Source organism: Haematobia irritans, chromosome 2 (genome assembly GCF_050003625.1).
Source record: "Haematobia irritans isolate KBUSLIRL chromosome 2, ASM5000362v1, whole genome shotgun sequence".
Lineage (NCBI taxonomy): Eukaryota > Metazoa > Arthropoda > Insecta > Diptera > Muscidae > Haematobia > Haematobia irritans.
The window spans coordinates 45,634,248-45,652,659 of NC_134398.1; the positions used below are offsets into that span (position 1 = coordinate 45,634,248).

General features: G+C 30.2%; 2 protein-coding genes and 1 long non-coding RNA gene across 4 annotated transcripts in view; 2 read left to right on the forward strand and 1 right to left on the reverse strand.

The window, feature by feature from the left end:
- Nucleotides 1–18,412, forward strand: part of Ance-3 (angiotensin-converting enzyme Ance-3) — a 438,035-nt gene that overhangs the window by 57,686 nt on the left and 361,937 nt on the right. The window lies entirely within an intron of this gene.
- Nucleotides 3,849–5,665, forward strand: LOC142224160 (uncharacterized). Its single transcript, XR_012719056.1, has 2 exons — nucleotides 3,849–5,345; nucleotides 5,408–5,665. It is a non-coding gene; the product is annotated as an uncharacterized LOC142224160 (long non-coding RNA).
- Nucleotides 7,265–17,120, reverse strand: LOC142224154 (uncharacterized). Of its 2 annotated transcripts, none has more exons than XM_075293940.1 (3): nucleotides 17,050–17,120; nucleotides 16,702–16,812; nucleotides 7,265–12,357 (listed from the first exon to the last, which is right to left on the reverse strand). In XM_075293940.1, exons 2-3 carry the CDS (start codon nucleotides 16,711–16,713, stop codon nucleotides 10,639–10,641), a joined length of 1,731 nt encoding a protein of 576 aa, XP_075150055.1. In that variant the 5' UTR covers nucleotides 16,714–16,812; nucleotides 17,050–17,120; the 3' UTR covers nucleotides 7,265–10,638. The 2 variants fall into 2 exon arrangements, with proteins under 2 accessions (XP_075150055.1, XP_075150054.1); XM_075293939.1 differs by having other exon boundaries at nucleotides 17,011–17,114.

The following is an 18,412-nucleotide window of genomic DNA, read 5'->3' on the forward strand; positions in this document are numbered from 1 at the left end:
CCACTTTTACGTATAGCCCCCATATAAAGGGACCCTCAGATTTGGCTTGTGGAGCCTCTAACAGAAGCATATTTCATCCGATCCGGCTGAAATTTGGTACATGGTGTTGGTATATGGTCTCTAACAACCATGCAGAAATTGGTCCACATCGGTCCATAATTATATATAGCCCCCATATAAACCGATCACCAGATTTGGCTTGCGGAGCCTCTAAGAGAAGCAAATTTCATCCGATCCGGCTGAAATTTGATACATGGTGTTAGAATATGGTCTCTAATAACCATGCAAAAATTGGTCCACATCGGTCCATAATTATATATAGCCCCCATATAAACCGATCCCCAGATTTGGCTTGTGGAGCCTCTAAGAGAAGCATATTTCATCCGATCCGGCTGAAATTTGATACATGGTGTTAGTATATGGTCTCTAATAACCATGCAAAAATTGGTCCACATCGGTCCATAATTATATATAGCCCCCATATAAACCGATCCCCAGATTTGGCTTGCGGAGCCTCTAATAGAAGCAAATTTCATCCGATCCGGCTGAAATTTGATACATGGTGTTAGTATATGGTCTCTAATAACCATGCAAAAATTGGTCCACATCGGTCCATAATTATATATAGCCCCCATATAAACCGATCCCCAGATTTGGTTTGCGGAGCCTCAAAGAGAAGCACATTTCATCCGACCCGGCTGAAATTCGGTACATGATGTTGGTATATGGTCTCTAACAACCATGCAAAAATTGGTCCACATCGGTCCATAATTATATATAGACCCCATATAAACCGATCTCCAGATTTGGCTTGCGAAGCCTCAAAGAGAAGCAAATTGCATCCGATCCGGCTGAGATTTGGTACATGGTGTTGGTATATGGTCTCCAACAACCGTGCAGAAATTGGTCCACATCGGTCCATAATTATATATAGCGCCAATATAAACCGATCCCCAGATTTGGGTTCCGGAGCCTCAAAGAGAAGCAAATTTCATCCGATCCGCCTCAAATTTGGTACATGATATTGGTATATGGTCTCTAACAACCATGCAAAAATTGGTCCACATCGGTTCATAATTATATATAGCCCCCATATAAACCGATCCCCAGATTTGGCTTGCGAAGTCTCCAAGAGAAGCAAATTTCATCCAATCCGGTTGTAATTTGGAACATGGTGTTAGTGTATGATCTTTAACAAGCGTGCCAGAATTGGTCCATATCGGTCCATAATTATATATAGCCCCCATATAAAACGTTCTCCAGATTTGACCTCCGGAGCCTCTTGGAGGAGCAAAATTCATCCGATCCGTTTCAAATTAGGAACGTGGTGTTAGTATATGGTCGCTAACAACCATACCAAAATTGGTCCAATCACACAAAAATTGGTCCATATCGGTTCATAATCATGGTTGCCACTAGAGCCAAAAATAGTCTACCAAAATATTATTTCTATAGAAAATTTTGTCAAAATTTTATTTCTAGAGAAAATTTTGTTAAAATTTTATTCGGTTCATAATAAATTCTTCATCATTGTCAAAATTTTATTTCTATAGAAAATTTTGTTCAAATTTTATTCGGTTCATAATCATGGTTGCCACTCGAGCCAAAAATAATCTACCAAGATTTTATTTCTATAGAAAATTTTGTCAAAATTTTATTTCTGTAGAAAATGTTGTCAAAATTTTATGTCTACTTTGTCAAACTGAATTATATACGTATTGGATCGATCTTTTTTGATTTAATGTATACCACGTATGGACTTACATACAATTTAGAAGATGGTGTTAGGAGGTTTTAAGATACCTTGCCATCGGCAAGCGTTACCACAACTTAAGTAATTCGATTGTGGATGGCAATGTTTAGAAGAAGTTTCTACGCAATCCATAATGGAGGGTACATAAGCTTCGGCCTGGCCGAACGTACGGCTGTATGTACTTGTTTTAGCTATTTTTTTGGGCAAATCTAGCGGTTTTTGGTGAAACAATTCTGGCAACGCTGTTATAAAGGGTGATTTGTTAAGAGCTTGATAACTTTTTTTTAAAAAAAAACGCATAAAATTTGCAAAATCTCATCGGTTCTTTATTTGAAACGTTAGATTGGTCCATGACATTTACTTTTTGAAGATAATTTCATTTAAATGTTGACCGCGGCTGCGTCTTAGGTGGTCCATTCGGAAAGTCCAATTTTGGGCAACTTTTTCGAGCATTTCGGCCGGAATAGCCCGAATTTCTTCGGAAATGTTGTCTTCCAAAGCTGGAATAGTTGCTGGCTTATTTCTGTAGACTTTAGACTTGACGTAGCCCCACAAAAAATAGTCTAAAGGCGTCAAATCGCATGATCTTGGTGGCCAACTTACCGGTCCATTTCTTGAGATGAATTGTTCTCCGAAGTTTTCCCTCAAAATGGCCATAGAATCGCGAGCTGTGTGGCATGTAGCGCCATCTTGTTGAAACCACATGTCAACCAAGTTCAGTTCTTCCATTTTTGGCAACAAAAAGTTTGTTAGCATCGAACGATAGCGATCGCCATTCACCGTAACGTTGCGTCCAACAGCATCTTTGAAAAAATACGGTCCAATGATTCCACCAGCGTACAAACCACACCAAACAGTGCATTTTTCGGGATGCATGGGCAGTTCTTGAACGGCTTCTGGTTGCTCTTCACTACAAATGCGGCAATTTTGCTTATTTACGTAGCCATTCAACCAGAAATGAGCCTCATCGCTGAACAAAATTTGTCGATAAAAAAGCGGATTTTCTGCCAACTTTTCTAGGGCCCATTCACTGAAAATTCGACGTTGTGGCTCGTTAGTAAGTCTATTCATGATGAAATGTCAAAGCATACTGAGCATCTTTCTCTTTGACACCATGTCTGAAATCCCACGTGATCTGTCAAATACTAATGCATGAAAATCCTAACCTCAAAAGAATCACCCTTTACAAGCCGCGCATGCTAACCATTGCACCATGGTGGAAGTTGAATGTAGTTTTTTTTTATAATTATGTCGGCGTGGAGGGTTTCATAAATGGGAACAATGTGGAATGTAATGTCCCCAAACAGATTGAGTATACAAAAGTTCTTGGATCTGGAATGCTTACAATGTCGAAAGTATATAGGAGTATGAGTCGGAGTAGATTAGCTGGCATCCTTCAACTTAGAAAAATGCGTTTAAAGAGAAATGCAGGATTGGTGATATATGTAGTAAATACACACGTCCTTGGGCAGGGTTAGGAAGACTTCAGTCGAAGAATTTTTCCTCTGTAATTTAATTTTATTATTGAAGTATTCAATTTCTTGAGCTAATGCAAGAAGTTAAGATAGAGATGTTCCGGGAGTATACACACTCCACTTGTTACACTTCACCGTTAACAAGAGATATCCCCTAACTGAAATGAAACCAAAAGCAGGAGTAGGGAGAGAAAGAATATGATCATCTGAAATAGGTTTTGAGAGCAAAATGTTATTTTTGGAAGGAAACATGTAAAAATTTTGTTATCTTTTCTCGTCAAACATTTACATGGCTGCCGAAATCCGATACTTAATTTCCAAAAAATAACATGGTTGCGAAAAACATATTACATGATCCTCGTCCAAAAATAACATTTTGCTCTTGAAACTTCTATATATCTTTAATGTACATTTCCAATTATCGTCGGGATAATAATTATTGTTATCAATAATTGTTTACTCTTTCTGTGGCTAATAACGGATACTGGATACCGATATGATTATATTACTTACTCGTTTCTTCCAAATAAAAAATTTAAAATTTTTAGATTTAAATCTCATTAATTTTGCTTTCAATATTTATACTATATTTTTTTAAATTAGATTCATTTGTTTCCATTTTAAAACAATTATGAAAAAAATAACAAAAAATATTTTAACAATTATTATTATAATTATATGTAAAATTCGATTGACTAAAGATGATTACAAAAGGCAGTGATATTAATTATTAATATACAGAAACTCTTATGATTAAACTTTTTTATAACACTATGCAAAGATCACTGAACGGCACTAGAGATAAAATACAAAATTTAAAGAACTAGAACTCAATAAAAAAATATGAGCTTTCAGGCTATATATACGTTATATTAAGAAAATCATTTAACTGATTTATGATTCATCCATATGACATTGATTTAAATATTAACAAATAAATTATTATCCTTAAAAATACTTAATATGTTGACATTGTTTTATGGAGGTATAGACTATTAAGGATTGTAGTAAACCTAAAAAGAATGGCTTTGGATACTATATGGTTTTGATATATAAATTATATATAATATATATTTAACATGTTTCTTTACATTATTAAAACTAAGAGGGCTCAGAGAGAAATTCGATACGAAAGTTGCATAATTCTTTTCTCAAAACGTTTAAATTTCTGCAATATGAAAAAGTTTCCTTGACCTTAATAATGGTTTTTTTGTGTACTTTAGATAAGTGAATAAAAAAAGGGTGAACAATTTTTGCAAAAATGAATGTAAAGATTTATGAAATTAGTATTTCTCACAAATATTCTTACACCCAGAAAAAAGTGCCTTCGAAACTAAAGGAAAAATTTTTCATCAATATAGTTTATCCATTTTATTTCCATTAAGGTAAAATTTTGTGAGAAATAATAAAATTTACTCGTTTCAGTAAAAAAATCCTAAACTGTAAGCAGTTAGGAATAGTTCATTAACTAGAATAAGGCATGGAATTTTACTCATACTATTTTCTTCGCTGGGTATAAGAATTTACTACTGAAAAAGAAAATTTTATTCACCGATAACAAAGTATTCGTAAAAATAAACAAAAACAGAACTAAAACCAAGTTTCTTCAAAATTAGTAAAATTTCTTATAAAATGATAATTGCGACTTCCTTTATAATAGAAAGTTTTTCATACATACGAACAACACTTGGCATAGAAAAATATTTTAGTTCATTCGTACTAAGAAGTATGCAATCCAATCAAAACTTAAGGAAACACACTTGTTAGAATATAGGAAATTTTCCTATATTTCTATTGTCTACCTGTAATCGATACCTGTCATCGCAATCGATGTGTTTGCGCGTGGGTGTAATCGATATGTTTGCGCGTGGGTTGTTTTTTTAGTTGGAATCGCGTTGTTGTGGTATACGGAAAGATTGTTAAAAAATAATATTGTAAAATAATATAATAAATAACAAATAAAATATATAAAATATTTATTATTTTAAATTAGTGAGAAAAATTTTCGTTTTTTGAAAATAAATCTATCAATGTTCGTGATGGTATATAAAGAAAGAAAACACCAGCAGAATAACAACCCTTTCATTTGTCTTCATTTTGGAATCTTCAATTATCAGGTAATATTCAGTGACGCTAACCTTTTGTAACAAAAATGGTTTATGATTTTTTATATTTGTAGGTATTGAAATTGTAAAAGGAGGACAAAATCGTTAGGCAGCAACTTATTAAAAGTGAAAAGTACAAGAAGAAGAAAAAGTGCGTTTTACAGTTGATAATATCACATGGAAATTGGAAACAGCGGAATAATAAACTAATATTTCAAGGAGATTCGATGCTGTTGATTCTTAATAAGTATATTCAATGTATTAATAAAACATGTCTTTTATTGAAGATAAAATTGCTCATATAAATAAATAAAATTGTATTTAAAAACGAAGGTAAGCAGTTCTAATTAAGAAGTAAAAGTTTTACCACAAATGTGTAAGATTTGTCCAAATGAATGAAAAAATTTCAATAAAATCATTCCATATATGAATTCAAATCAGTTAAATTTTTTCATTCTGTAGTATAGTGGTACATAAATATAGGAAAATGTTAACTAATATATGGAATGCATTATACCTAATTTCTACGAAAATCACATCGTTCAAACAAATAAAAATGTCTTTGGCGCTATACGAAGTTCAACTTTCTTCACAATGAGTTCATTTTAACTTAAAGAAGGGGTCACTTTTTTCTGGGTGTACAAACAAAATTTCTTACAATTTTTAAATTTTACCACAAATGCGTCTATCTTGAATTTTGTATGGCGCCAAAGATATTGAATTACGAGTTGTTTTCTTCAAACTATGACATTTTTTTAAACAAGTGAAAAAAAATTAATGGTGTCTAATAAATTCCAAGTCGTACGTATTTGATGTAAAGCAATTTTTCCTTAAAGAACATAATTTTTGGTTTAAAGAAATTATCTTTAAATTAACTGCGATATTGAATCTTTGGATGAAAGATAAACAAGTTTCAAATATACCCAGTGTTGACAAAAAAAAAGTAGTGAAAATATTCTTTTCCGGATGGTGTAAAATTGGTGCAGAATCGATTAATTTAACATGAGCTTGTCATGGGTCGGATGTCCACCATTTCAACAGCCGTTGCACGGAATCGGCATTACTTCTTAGAGTGTGATCCGTATTCAGTGTTTTGGATGTAAATTAAAAAATTTTGTGATAGTTTGCTAAATAAATAATTTTTATAATTTCTTTTTATGATTTTTAATGGACTCAAACGCTTTTCTAAAACGTTTAACCTCAAATATTTTCATAAATTCGCAATTTTTCTAGAATAGATTTAGCGTTTTTTCGACAAAATTTAAATAATTTTTACTATTTTATTTATTCTTACTATGGAACAAAAACGCTTAAAATTACCCATTGAAAATATGAAAATAGCGAGTTATAAAAAATGTAATTAAATGAATTTCCTGTGATGATAAAAAAAGAACATCTGTGGGAGGACATTTTGGAGAGTGCTTTTAAAGTTGTGCCTTTAAAACAACTTTCAACTTTTTTTTTGGTAGGCTACGTTTTATTTTGAGGATTTTACTACTTTGATTTATAGCTCATTCACATTAGGCTCGAAATCTACTAAAAGTGGATTTGAAATCTTTTATTTATAGGGCAAATGACAGTTGAAATCTAGTTAAAGTGGATTTTGGAAGTGTAATGTGAATGAGGTATTAAAGTTTTTATGAAATTAAGAAAACATTGTTTGTTTTGAATTATCTGTAAAAAATTGGATATTTAAACTGATGTTTATTTGAACATGAGTATCTGTGTTAATATATCGCAAAATAGGAATGGAGATTTGATAAATGAGATCTGTAACCATGGAGCATAGACTTTCGAAAAAAATATCCTTATTTTAAAGCAGCCGTAACTATGGCTCGGAATCAATGTCAAAATCCTTAAGGAAAGGTCAAAATCTTATAATCCAACCCAATTCTTGGTGTTCCAGTTCAGGTTCAGAGAATGCAGCCGCCCAGTCGCGCCACTGATTTCAGTCGCCGCCGACCATTTTTTGCCAGTCGACGCCGCCGCTGAATATGTTGACTCATCTCGACTCAAATTTAGCTGCCAATTGAATCACACATATCGATTTAAATCAGAAAAATGTAATTATAATTGTCGTATTTTTACCAAAATTTTGAATCGCCGCTGACCATTTTTCGCCAGTCGATGCCGCCGCTGAATATGTCGACTCATCTCGACTCAAATTTAGCTGCCAATTGAATCACACATATCGATTTAAATCAGAAAATTTAATTATAATTGCCGTACTTTTACCAAAGTTATGAACCTTCGACCCACAATAAATCAATTTCAAACTGCTATAACAGTTTTGCAAAATTTTAGCTCAGAAAATTTTAACGAAATGTAAATTTGATTGTAAGATTGGTTGTACAACTAATCTCATTACTATTTGAATAATTTAAAATTGATTTTATAATGGATAGTTGTCCGCCGCCGAATGGAAAAATTTATATCGGCTTAGCCATCAAGCCACCGCCGCCGGAGGTAAAAAGTTAGTGTCAGCCACCGCCAACAAAAATGGGTCGGCTTCATTCTCTGTCCAGGTTATTAATTTAAAAGCTAGTAAGGTGAATTACCAATTTTTTTTTTAATTTCATAAACATTGTTTGTGAGAAGACATAAATGAGATTCAAACATTGATAAAATTATTGTCATGATTTCATGTCCTTAAAATGAGAATGCGGACTTTGCTTAGCATCATAGAAGATGGATTTCTCTGATATAAAGCTTTTTTGCCTTGTCCAAAAATTCGATAAACTTTTCAATGAAGTCGCTTTGTCCTTACCGTTAAATGATTCTACTTAAAAATGGGTATCTTAACATGCAATTGTCTTTAAATTTGTTGACTTTTTGTTCCTTAAGTACAAAGCAAAAAAGCGTTCAATAATAGGACATGTTTTTCGAAATACTTTATTTTAAAGACGTCTTTTACTTGAAACATAGCATAATTTCTGTGTGACGTCTAGTCTGAATTTGGAAATTAAGGTTGTCGTTAACGGATTTTGATAGCATATGAAGAAATAAAGCTGAAAAATGAAAAAATAAAACAATTCCAAAATCCTTACTTGAATTCTCCGCTTCGGAATCAAAAGCAAAATCATTGGTGGTGTAATCTTTGGAACCGGTGAAATGAGAATAGAAAGTCGATAAATGATATCTGTAACTTTTTATTTTATAGAGCCATAGATGCGGCTCGGAATCCTTAAAGGAAATCAGTTTTATACTAGATACATAGATTTTATCATTATTCTCTCTTTCCCTCTTATTTCTTTTTCCTATTTTTATAACAAATTTCTATTTAGGATATTTAGAAAAAAATCATGTCAATTGTTATCAGTCCATTTTATAAATATTTCTTGTTTTCTCTTCCAATTTTTCTCTTGTGATTCATGTGAACCCCTCTTAAAATACCTCTCACTTTAACCACACCTCTTGCAATATTTATACAACGAACTAAAAGAAAGGACATAAATACCACTTATTTCTTGAAGAGCATAATAAAACATGTCCATAGTTTGTTTGTCGCACTGAAAAAAATATTGTCGTGAGGCCAAAGATTTCATGTCCTTAAAATACGAATGCAAATTTTGCTTAGTGTAGAAGACGCATTTCTCTAATATAAAGTTTTTTTCCCTTGTCCAAAAGTCGATAAACTTTTCAATGAAGTCGTGTTGTCCTTATAATTAAGTGATTGGACTTAAAAATGGGTATCATAACATGAAAGAATTTTTTTTTGGGGGCTAAGGTCAACTTGACTTTAATAATTCATAAAAAGTATTTAAAATTAATGAAATTGTCTTTAAATTTGTTGTCTTTTTGCATCTTGACTACAAAGCAAAAAATCGTTAAAAAATAGGACATGTTTTTCAAAACTTTATTTTAAAGACGTTTTTTACTTGAAACATAGCATAATAATTTCTACTGGAAGTCGTGTCTGAATTTGGAAAATAAAGTTGTCGTTAACTTGTTTTTAAAGGACATTGATAGCACACTCAAAAAAAAGTTTACTTGGATCCAAAGATTTTGACCTTACCTTAAGGATTTTGGTATTGATTCTGAGCCAAAGATGCGGCTTCTTTAAAATAAAGAAATTTTTAGCGACCTATCTGGTTTTAAATCTAGGACCAATAAAATTAAAATAAGGATACAGATCTCATTTATCATGTTTTCATTCTCTTTTCGCGGTGTATTAATAAAGGTACTCACGTACAAACAAATGCCAGTTTAAAAATCCAAATTATAACGGATACTTCGAAGTAAAAAATGTTTTCTTAATTCCAACAAAAACTTTTAACCAAAGACGCTAAATCCTCAAAATAAGTCTTAGCCTATATTTGAAGCGTTTTTATCTTAAATTTAAAGCTTCGATATTTCAGTTAATTTAAGGATCATTTCTTTAAATCAAAAATCTGTTTCTTAACTTTAAGAAAAATTAGCCTTAGTTCAAATACATGGGACTTTAACGGAGGGACGAAAATTTACAAAATTTGTGTCCTAAATTTAATGAAAAAAATATTTGAAGCAAAAATTATAAACTTTATTTTAATTAAAATTTCATTATTTTAAAGAAATTTGGCATCACTGCATACTAGCTCAAAGAGAAGAAGTCAAAAAGAAGATATCAATCGGTTATGTTAATAAATTGGTTGGTGTTAAAAAAATTGTTTTCATTTAAAATGGATTTGTTTGTTTTCTCTAAAAAAAATTCGCAAGAACGTTTAAAACTCTGCGGAGATCACGATGGCAATTTTATATGACAAGTTTAATATTTGTTATTTAAAATTTTGTTTACAGAGAATTAAGATATGCATAGAATAGGGTTAGTTCGAACAGAATATAGGGTAGGTTGTGAAAACTGTTGAAAAGGTATTTCACAACTATTGCTGTTCTCTATCGTGTATCTAGTTTGAGAATATATAGTGTTTGGTGAATAAATATAGTAATTGCATTAAACATGTTATAAGGTTTATAGTACACATTTCCTTAACGAAATTTTAGATCAACAAAGTTCGCTTGTAAGGCCGGTACTTAGTTCGATTTTCGAATTGAAAATCACATTATTTTCGCAAATACTTAGTACCGCCCTTTATTTGAAATTTTTCTTTAAGATCAAATGAAGCCTTGTCAGTGCAAACGTTGACACATTTTTCCTTCAACGAATTTTGTTTAACCTTAATGTGGCAACACTTGTTAGTAATTAAGAACTTCTGTGGTATAAAATTTCGTTTCGGACAAAGTGGTGTTTTGCATGTTGTAGTCAAATTCCTTTCTCTATCACTGTCCCCCTTTTACTCTAATACTGCACTAACCTTAAGAGATCATATTAGTGGTGATGAACATAATGATTGTATTCATGAACTCCATTATCTTTATACTCTATATCACCTTCTTTAAGGGATCCTTTCTGTTGACTGTTGTGATGTGTTCGTTCTTCATAGTGGATTGGTTTATGAAGAATGGGCTGATGATAATCTGCTTTGTGATTTTCTATTTCATGAAGTTCAGCTTTATGATATTCTTGTCCATGTTGTTCCTGTCCATGATATTCCTGTCCATGTTGTTCCTGTCCATGATATTCCTGTCCATGTTGTTCCTGTCCATGTTGTTCCTGTCCATGATATTCTTGTCCATGTTGTTCCTGTCCATGTTGTTCCTGTCCATGATATTCCTGTCCATGTTGTTCCTGTCCATGATATTCTTGTCCATGATGTTCTTCCACATGATATTCTTGTCCATTATGTTCTTGTCCATGATGTTCTTGTCCATGCTGTTCCTGTCCATGATGTTCTTGACCATGATACTCTTGTCCATGCTGTTCTTGTCCGTGATATTCTTGTTCATGATGTTCTTGACCATGATATTCTTGTCCATGCTGTTCTTGACCATGATATTCTTGTCCATGATGTTCTTGTACATGATATTCTTGTCCATGATGTTCTTGTTCATGATGTTCTTGTCCATGATATTCTTGTCCATTCTCTTCTTGACCATGATATTCTTGTCCATGATGTTCTTGTCCATGATGTTCCTCTTCATGCTGTTCCACTGCATGAGCTTCTCCTTTATGGTGTTCCCCTTCATGGTGATGATATTGTTGTCCTTTAATCTTTTTAAACTCAAATACAGGATCCTTATAGGAAATATGTTTCTCATGATATTCGGGCACATGTTTTTCTAAATGTACCGCTACAGGTTTTGCCACGGGAACATGTACGGGATATGGTACATTTTTCTCTACTTTAACGGGAATTTCCTTGACCACGGGATAGGGAGCTGGAACATGCTGTTTAACTTCATATGGAACTGGTTTTTCAACATGTACTGGTACGGGTCTATCATAGGGAACATGGACGGCAACTGGAACTTTCTTAATTACATGTACGGGGACAGGTTTCTCTACATGATATGGTACTGGTTTCTCTACATGATAAGGTACTGGTTTCTCAACTGGCACTTTGACTGGATAATGAACTATTTTTTCGACTGGATATGGTTTATCAACTTTCACTTCCACCTTTACTGGATATGGAACTTTCTTTTCCACTGGATATGGTTCAGGTACATGAACCTTAACGGGTACATGTACTTTCTTTTCTACTGGATATGGTGCTGGTACGTATACCTTAACTGGGACTGGGCGATCATAGGGTACATGTACTGCTACTGGTACTTTCTTCTCGACTGGATATGGCTCGGGTACTTCGTGTCGAACTTTAACAATTTCCTTTACCTCATATGGCACATGCTTGACCACTGGATATGGTTTGGGCACTTTCACCTCATAAGGAACATGTACTATTTTTTCCACTGGCACGTGGACTTTTTTCACCACGGGCACAGGATATGGTACCTTTTTGATAATTGTTAAAGTTTTCTCTTCATGAACAGGATAATGATGATAGTGTTCATGATGATGGACACCCCGCTTATTAATTGTACCTTCAGATTTTCCTCCAATTTGCTTATGCTCCGCCTCGGATGTTTTCTCTTCGGCCTGAATGCTGGCTACCAAAAGTAGGGTAGCGATGAAAAATTTTATTTTCTATTGGAAGGTAGGATAAACAAAATAAAAATGCGAATTGGTTAGTAAAATTTTATAAATGAAATTGGTAAGAATAGAAATGAGAGAACGATGGGATCTGTCCTCATGCTATATGTTAGAGAGAGAATCTATAAGAATTAAGTAGCAATAGATGTAATATGGCACTAAGGGTATATGTACACGTATTACTCTTAGACTAAGAGTAAAGATCTAATCACATGTGAGACAAAGTCAATAGGTTTCTTCGCCATTTCCTCAATGTTCTGTTTAAATATTAGCTTTGCGTCCGATATAATACTCTGTATAAGCAAAAACAGAAATTGGCTTAAATTTTGAAGAGCCGTATTGAAGCAACTCTATTGGTTTATGGTCCATTTCTCAGTAGCGGGAAGTATTCTCGGACTTCTGGTACCGGGGTTTATAACCACCCGACTCGGAGCCACTCGCCCCAAAATTTTGCCAAAAAAAAAAAACTACCAAACACAAAATTTTATTTTTTTTAGAAAATATTGTCAAAATTTTATTTCTATAGAAAATTTTGTTAAAATTTTATTTCTATTGAACATTTTGTCAAAATTTTATTTTTATAGAGAATTTTAAAAGCTTTATTTCTATAGAAAATGTTGTCAATATTTTATTTCTGTAGAAAATTTTGTCAAAATTTTATTTCTATAGAAAATTTTGTCAAAATTTTATTTCTATAGAATATTTTGTCAAAATTTTATTTCTATAGAAAATTTTGTCAAAATTTTATTTCTATAGAAAATTTTGTCAAAATTTTATTTCTATAGAAAATTTTGTCAAAATTTTATTTCTATAGAAAATTTTGTCAAAATTTTACTTTTATAGAAGATTTTGTCAAAATTTTATTTCTATAGAAAATTTTGTGAAAATTTTATTTCTATAGAAAATTTTGTCAATATTTTATTTCTGTAGCAAATTTTGTCTAAATTTTATTCCTATAGAAAATTTGGTCAAAATTTTATTTCTATAGAAAATGTTGTCAAAATTTTATTTCTATAGAAAATTTTGTCAAAATTTTATTTCTATAGAAAGTTTTGTCAAAATCTTATTTCTATAGAAAATGTTGTCAAAATTTTACTTCTATAGAAAATTTTGTGAAAATTTTATTTCTATAGAAAATTTTGTCAACATTTTATTTCTATAGAAAATTTTGTCAAAATTTTATTTAGATAGAAAATCTTGTCAAAATTTTATTTCTATATAAAATTTTGTCAAAATTTTATTTATATAGAAAATCTTGTCAACATTTTATTTCTATATAAAATTTTGTGAATGTTTTATTTCTATATGAAATTTTGTCAAAATTCTATTTCTATAGAAAATTTTGTCAACATTTTATTGCTATAAAAAATTTTGTCAAAATTTTATTTTTATAGAAAATTTTGTCTAAATTTTATTTATATAGAAAATTTTGTCATAAATTTATTTTTGTAGAAAATTTTGTCAAAATTTTATTTCTATAAAAAATTTTGACAATTTTATTTTTATAGAAAATTTTGTCAAAATGTTATTTGTACAGAAAATTTTGTCAACATTTTTTTTTTCTATAGAAAGTTTTGTCTAAATTTTATTCATATAGAAAACTTTGTCAACATTTTATTCCTATAGAAAACTTTGTCAAAATTTTATTTCTATAGAAAATTTTGTGAAAAATTTATTTCTATATAAAATTTTGTCAAAATTTTATTTCTATAGAAAATTTTGTCAAAATTTTATTTCTAAAGAAAATTTTATTTCTGTAGAAAATTTTGTCAAAATTTTATTTCTATAGAAAATTTTGTCAAAATTTTATTTCTATAGAAAATTTTGTCTAAATTTTATTTCTATAGAAAATTTTGTCAAAATTTTATTTCTATAGAAAATTTTGTCAAAATTTTATTTCTATAGAAAATTTTGTCAAAATTTTACTTTTATAGAAAATTTTGTCAAAATTTTATTTCTATAGAAAATGTTGTCAAAATTTTATTTTTATAGAAAATTTTGTGAAAATTTTATTTCTATAGAAAATTTTGTCAATATTTTATTTCTGTAGCAAATTTTGTCTAAATTTTATTCCTATAGAAAATTTGGTCAAAATTTTATTTCTATAGAAAATGTTGTCAAAATTTTATTTCTATAGAAAATTTTGTCAAAATTTTATTTCTATAGAAAGTTTTGTCAAAATCTTATTTCTATAGAAAATGTTGTCAAAATTTTACTTCTATAGAAAATTTTGTGAAAATTTTATTTCTATAGAAAATTTTGTCAACATTTTATTTCTATTGAAAGTTTTGTCAAAATTTTATTTAGATAGAAAATCTTGTCAAAATTTTAATTCTATATAAAATTTTGTGAACATTTTATTTCTATATAAAATTTTGTCAAAATTTTATTTATATAGAAAATCTTGTCAACATTTTATTTCTATATAAAATTTTGTGAATGTTTTATTTCTATATGAAATTTTGTCAAAATTCTATTTCTATAGAAAATTTTGTCAACATTTTATTGCTATAAAAAATTTTGTCAAAATTTTATTTTTATAGAAAATTTTGTCTAAATTTTATTTGTATAGAAAATTTTGTCATAAATTTATTTTTGTAGAAAATTTTGTTAAAATTTTATTTCTATAAAAAATTTTGACAATTTTATTTTTATAGAAAATTTTGTCAAAATGTTATTTGTACAGAAAATTTTGTCAACATTTTTTTTTCTATAGAAAGTTTTGTCTAAATTTTATTCCTATAGAAAACTTTGTCAACATTTTATTCCTATAGAAAACTTTGTCAAAATTTTATTTCTATAGAAAATTTTGTGAAAAATTTATTTCTATATAAAATTTTGTCAAAATTTTATTTCTATAGAAAATTTTGTCAAAATTTTATTTCTAAAGAAAATTTTATTTCTGTAGAAAATTTTGTCAAAATTTTATTTCTATAGAAAATTTTGTCAAAATTTTATTTCTATAGAAAATTTTGTCTAAATTTTATTTCTATAGAAAATTTTGTCAAAATTTTATTTCTATAGAAAATTTTGTCTAAATTTTATTTTTATAGAAAATTTTTTCATAATTTTATTTCTATAGAAAATTTTGTTATAATTTTATTTTTATAGAAAATTTTGGTAAAATTTTATTTCTATAGAAAATTTTGTCAAAATTTTATTTCTACAGAAAAATTGGTCAAAATTTTTTTTCTATAGAAAATTTTGACATTTCTGAGGGTTTCAAAGCTTCTGTAAGTGGTTTCACTGCAATTTGGTACGCCGTTCGGACTCGGCTATAAAAAGGAGGTCCCTTGTCATTGAGCTTGACATCGAATCGGGCAGCACTCATTGATAAGAGAGAAGTTCACCAATGTGGTATCACAATGGACTGAATAGTCTAAGTGAGCCTGATACATCGGGCTACCACCTAACCTTGTCACTATTTTATTTCTGTAGAAAATTTTGTCTAAATTTTATTTTTATAGAAAATTTTGTCATAATTTTATTTCTATAAAAAAGTTTGTCATAATTTTATTTCTATAGAAATTTTGACAAAATTGTTTTTCTACAGAAATTTTGACAAAGTTTATTTCTGTAGAAAATTTTGTCAAAAGTAGAATATTTGTTAAATTTTTGTTTCTGTTGAAAATTTTGACTTCAACGGAGGGACCAACATTTACAAAAATTGTGTCCTAAATTTAATGAAAAAGTTTTTGAAGCAAAGATTATAAACTTTCTTTTAATTAAAATTGTATTATTTTAAAGAAATTTGTCCTTAATATTTTTAAACTTCGCATCCTAAAATTTAAGTTGCGTAATCTTTAATATCACGTACATATTTTTTTCCAGTGTAGTTCAGTGTAGAAAATTCAAACTACTTTTTTGGTTGTTCTTTTTTTTAGAGGGTAGTAGTGGCGTATGTTGTTGGGAGTAGCTTCGAGATCGAAAAATACATTTGACACTTATCTTGTATCAAATATATTGACAGGCGGAAGGACGGACTGATATTATTAAATAGAATCAGAAACTTAGTATGAACCTATGGGCCAATGTCACTATATGTATTGCACAAAATTATAATATCTTGTACTGTAGTAGTGTACATATAGTGATAGAATGTTAATATATGAGTATTCATACTATGCGGAGTGGTTTTTTGTACTATAATTGGATCGGTTCGATTTTTTGAGATTTTTAGCCTTTCGTATCTATGTGATTTTATTGCAGAATTTTCGCGATATGTTTTTTATATTCATCATTCCTTTATATTTATTAAAGATATCAGCTTTTCCAATATTATGTTTAGGCATATGGAAGTAAAGTTCCAAAACTGTTTTTCGGAGTTTTTATACTCACCATGTGCTTCATGGTCCTATTGTTATATGAACACGTGTTTTTTTGCTCTTTTTATACGGGAAATCAATTGGGAAATATTCACTTCGAGATCCTTTGTACAGCACAGCAATGCTATTGAAATATCCACAAAATCGCACATAGAAAGAAGGAAGACAAAACAAAAGACTTAAGAAACAAACACTCTACAAGAGATTTTCATAGAAATTTTTATCAATTATTAATATTTTTTGTATTTTTTTTTTATTTTTCTCGTATATATTTTTTTTTATATTTATATTATTATTAACAAGAAAGTAAATAATTTTTTACTTTATGCCGCCAAATCGCACACAATGTAAGGAAACGCACACGTTTCTTACAGCACTTAAGGAGAAACTGTAATTGAGTTTTTTTCGCTGTGTTTCGCTATTCAGTTAACGATTCACTGATGACTAGCTAGCAGACGGTACTAGCATTTATACCAACTTCCAACTTCGTCATACTAAACCAAACACCCCAAAAACCATGCAATATACTATAGACAATGGAGATCAACCTATACGCCAACACCACTACCGGTAGTATTGGGAACAAAACCAGCAGCAACAAAAATACATCAATGGAAAAAAAATTTGATTTCATTTTCAAATATGAACCAGTTATCTTATTATCTTTATTACTTAACTAATTAGTCGACTTTCTTTGATGCCACAAGAGTCAGGATCATTCCAAAATAGGGAAGAAGTTGGAAGAAAGTGTTCACTATCGCAGTGAATCATCATCTAACTATGGTGTTCAGTTAAGATTGTAGTCTAGTCTTCAAGGGCTTTAGCTGTGACTAACACAAATCGTAATGTGAGATTCTTCAAAGATACTACAATGTAGGGATGTCTTGTTTTATATTGTTTTCGTTTTCTTTTGTCATTGGGGAAGAAATGATTTTAAAATATAATTGCACTAAGAGTTTTTATTTATTTTTCTATCAACACGCAGAGAAGGAATATCACCCCAAATATGTTTCAAAATCACCCTGTTACTTTTTCACGGACAACATTTAACATGTTTGCCGCAACCATGTTATTTTCTGGAGATATATATTTGTGATTTTGGCAAGCATGTTATGTTTGATGAGAAAATAAAAATTTTCCGACAAAAATTGTTTTTTTTTTTGATAAAGTAACATGGTGCTCTTGAAACATGTTTGGGGTCATCATATTCCTTCTATAGATGAAAGACTGCCGTTAAAAGATACTTTAAAATTATAACGAATAAAAGAAAGTCGTTCATTGTCCACATGTAGTACTTCAATCAAATCGAGTTGCCTATTACCGAGGCTCGAATATTTTCCTTGGTGAGACTCATAAAATTTGAAATTTAGTTTCGATTATTCTATATTTAAGGTGCCCTTAAAAGCCCATATATATTTAAACAAATCTCTAGAAATGTTTATGTACTCATTTAGTTTTGTTATTTTTGGTTTATTTAAGGTGTCCTTAGGGTATGGTCACACTGGGAAAATATTTGACCATTTTTATACCCTCCATCATAGGATGGGGGTATATTAACTTTGTCATTCCGTTCGTAACACATCGAAATATTGCTCTAAGACCCCATAAAGTATATATATTCTGGGTCGTGGTGAAATTCTGAGTCGATCTAAGCATGTCCGTCCGTCCGTCCGTCCGTCTGTTGAAATCACGCTAACTTCCGAACGAAACAAGCTATCGACTTG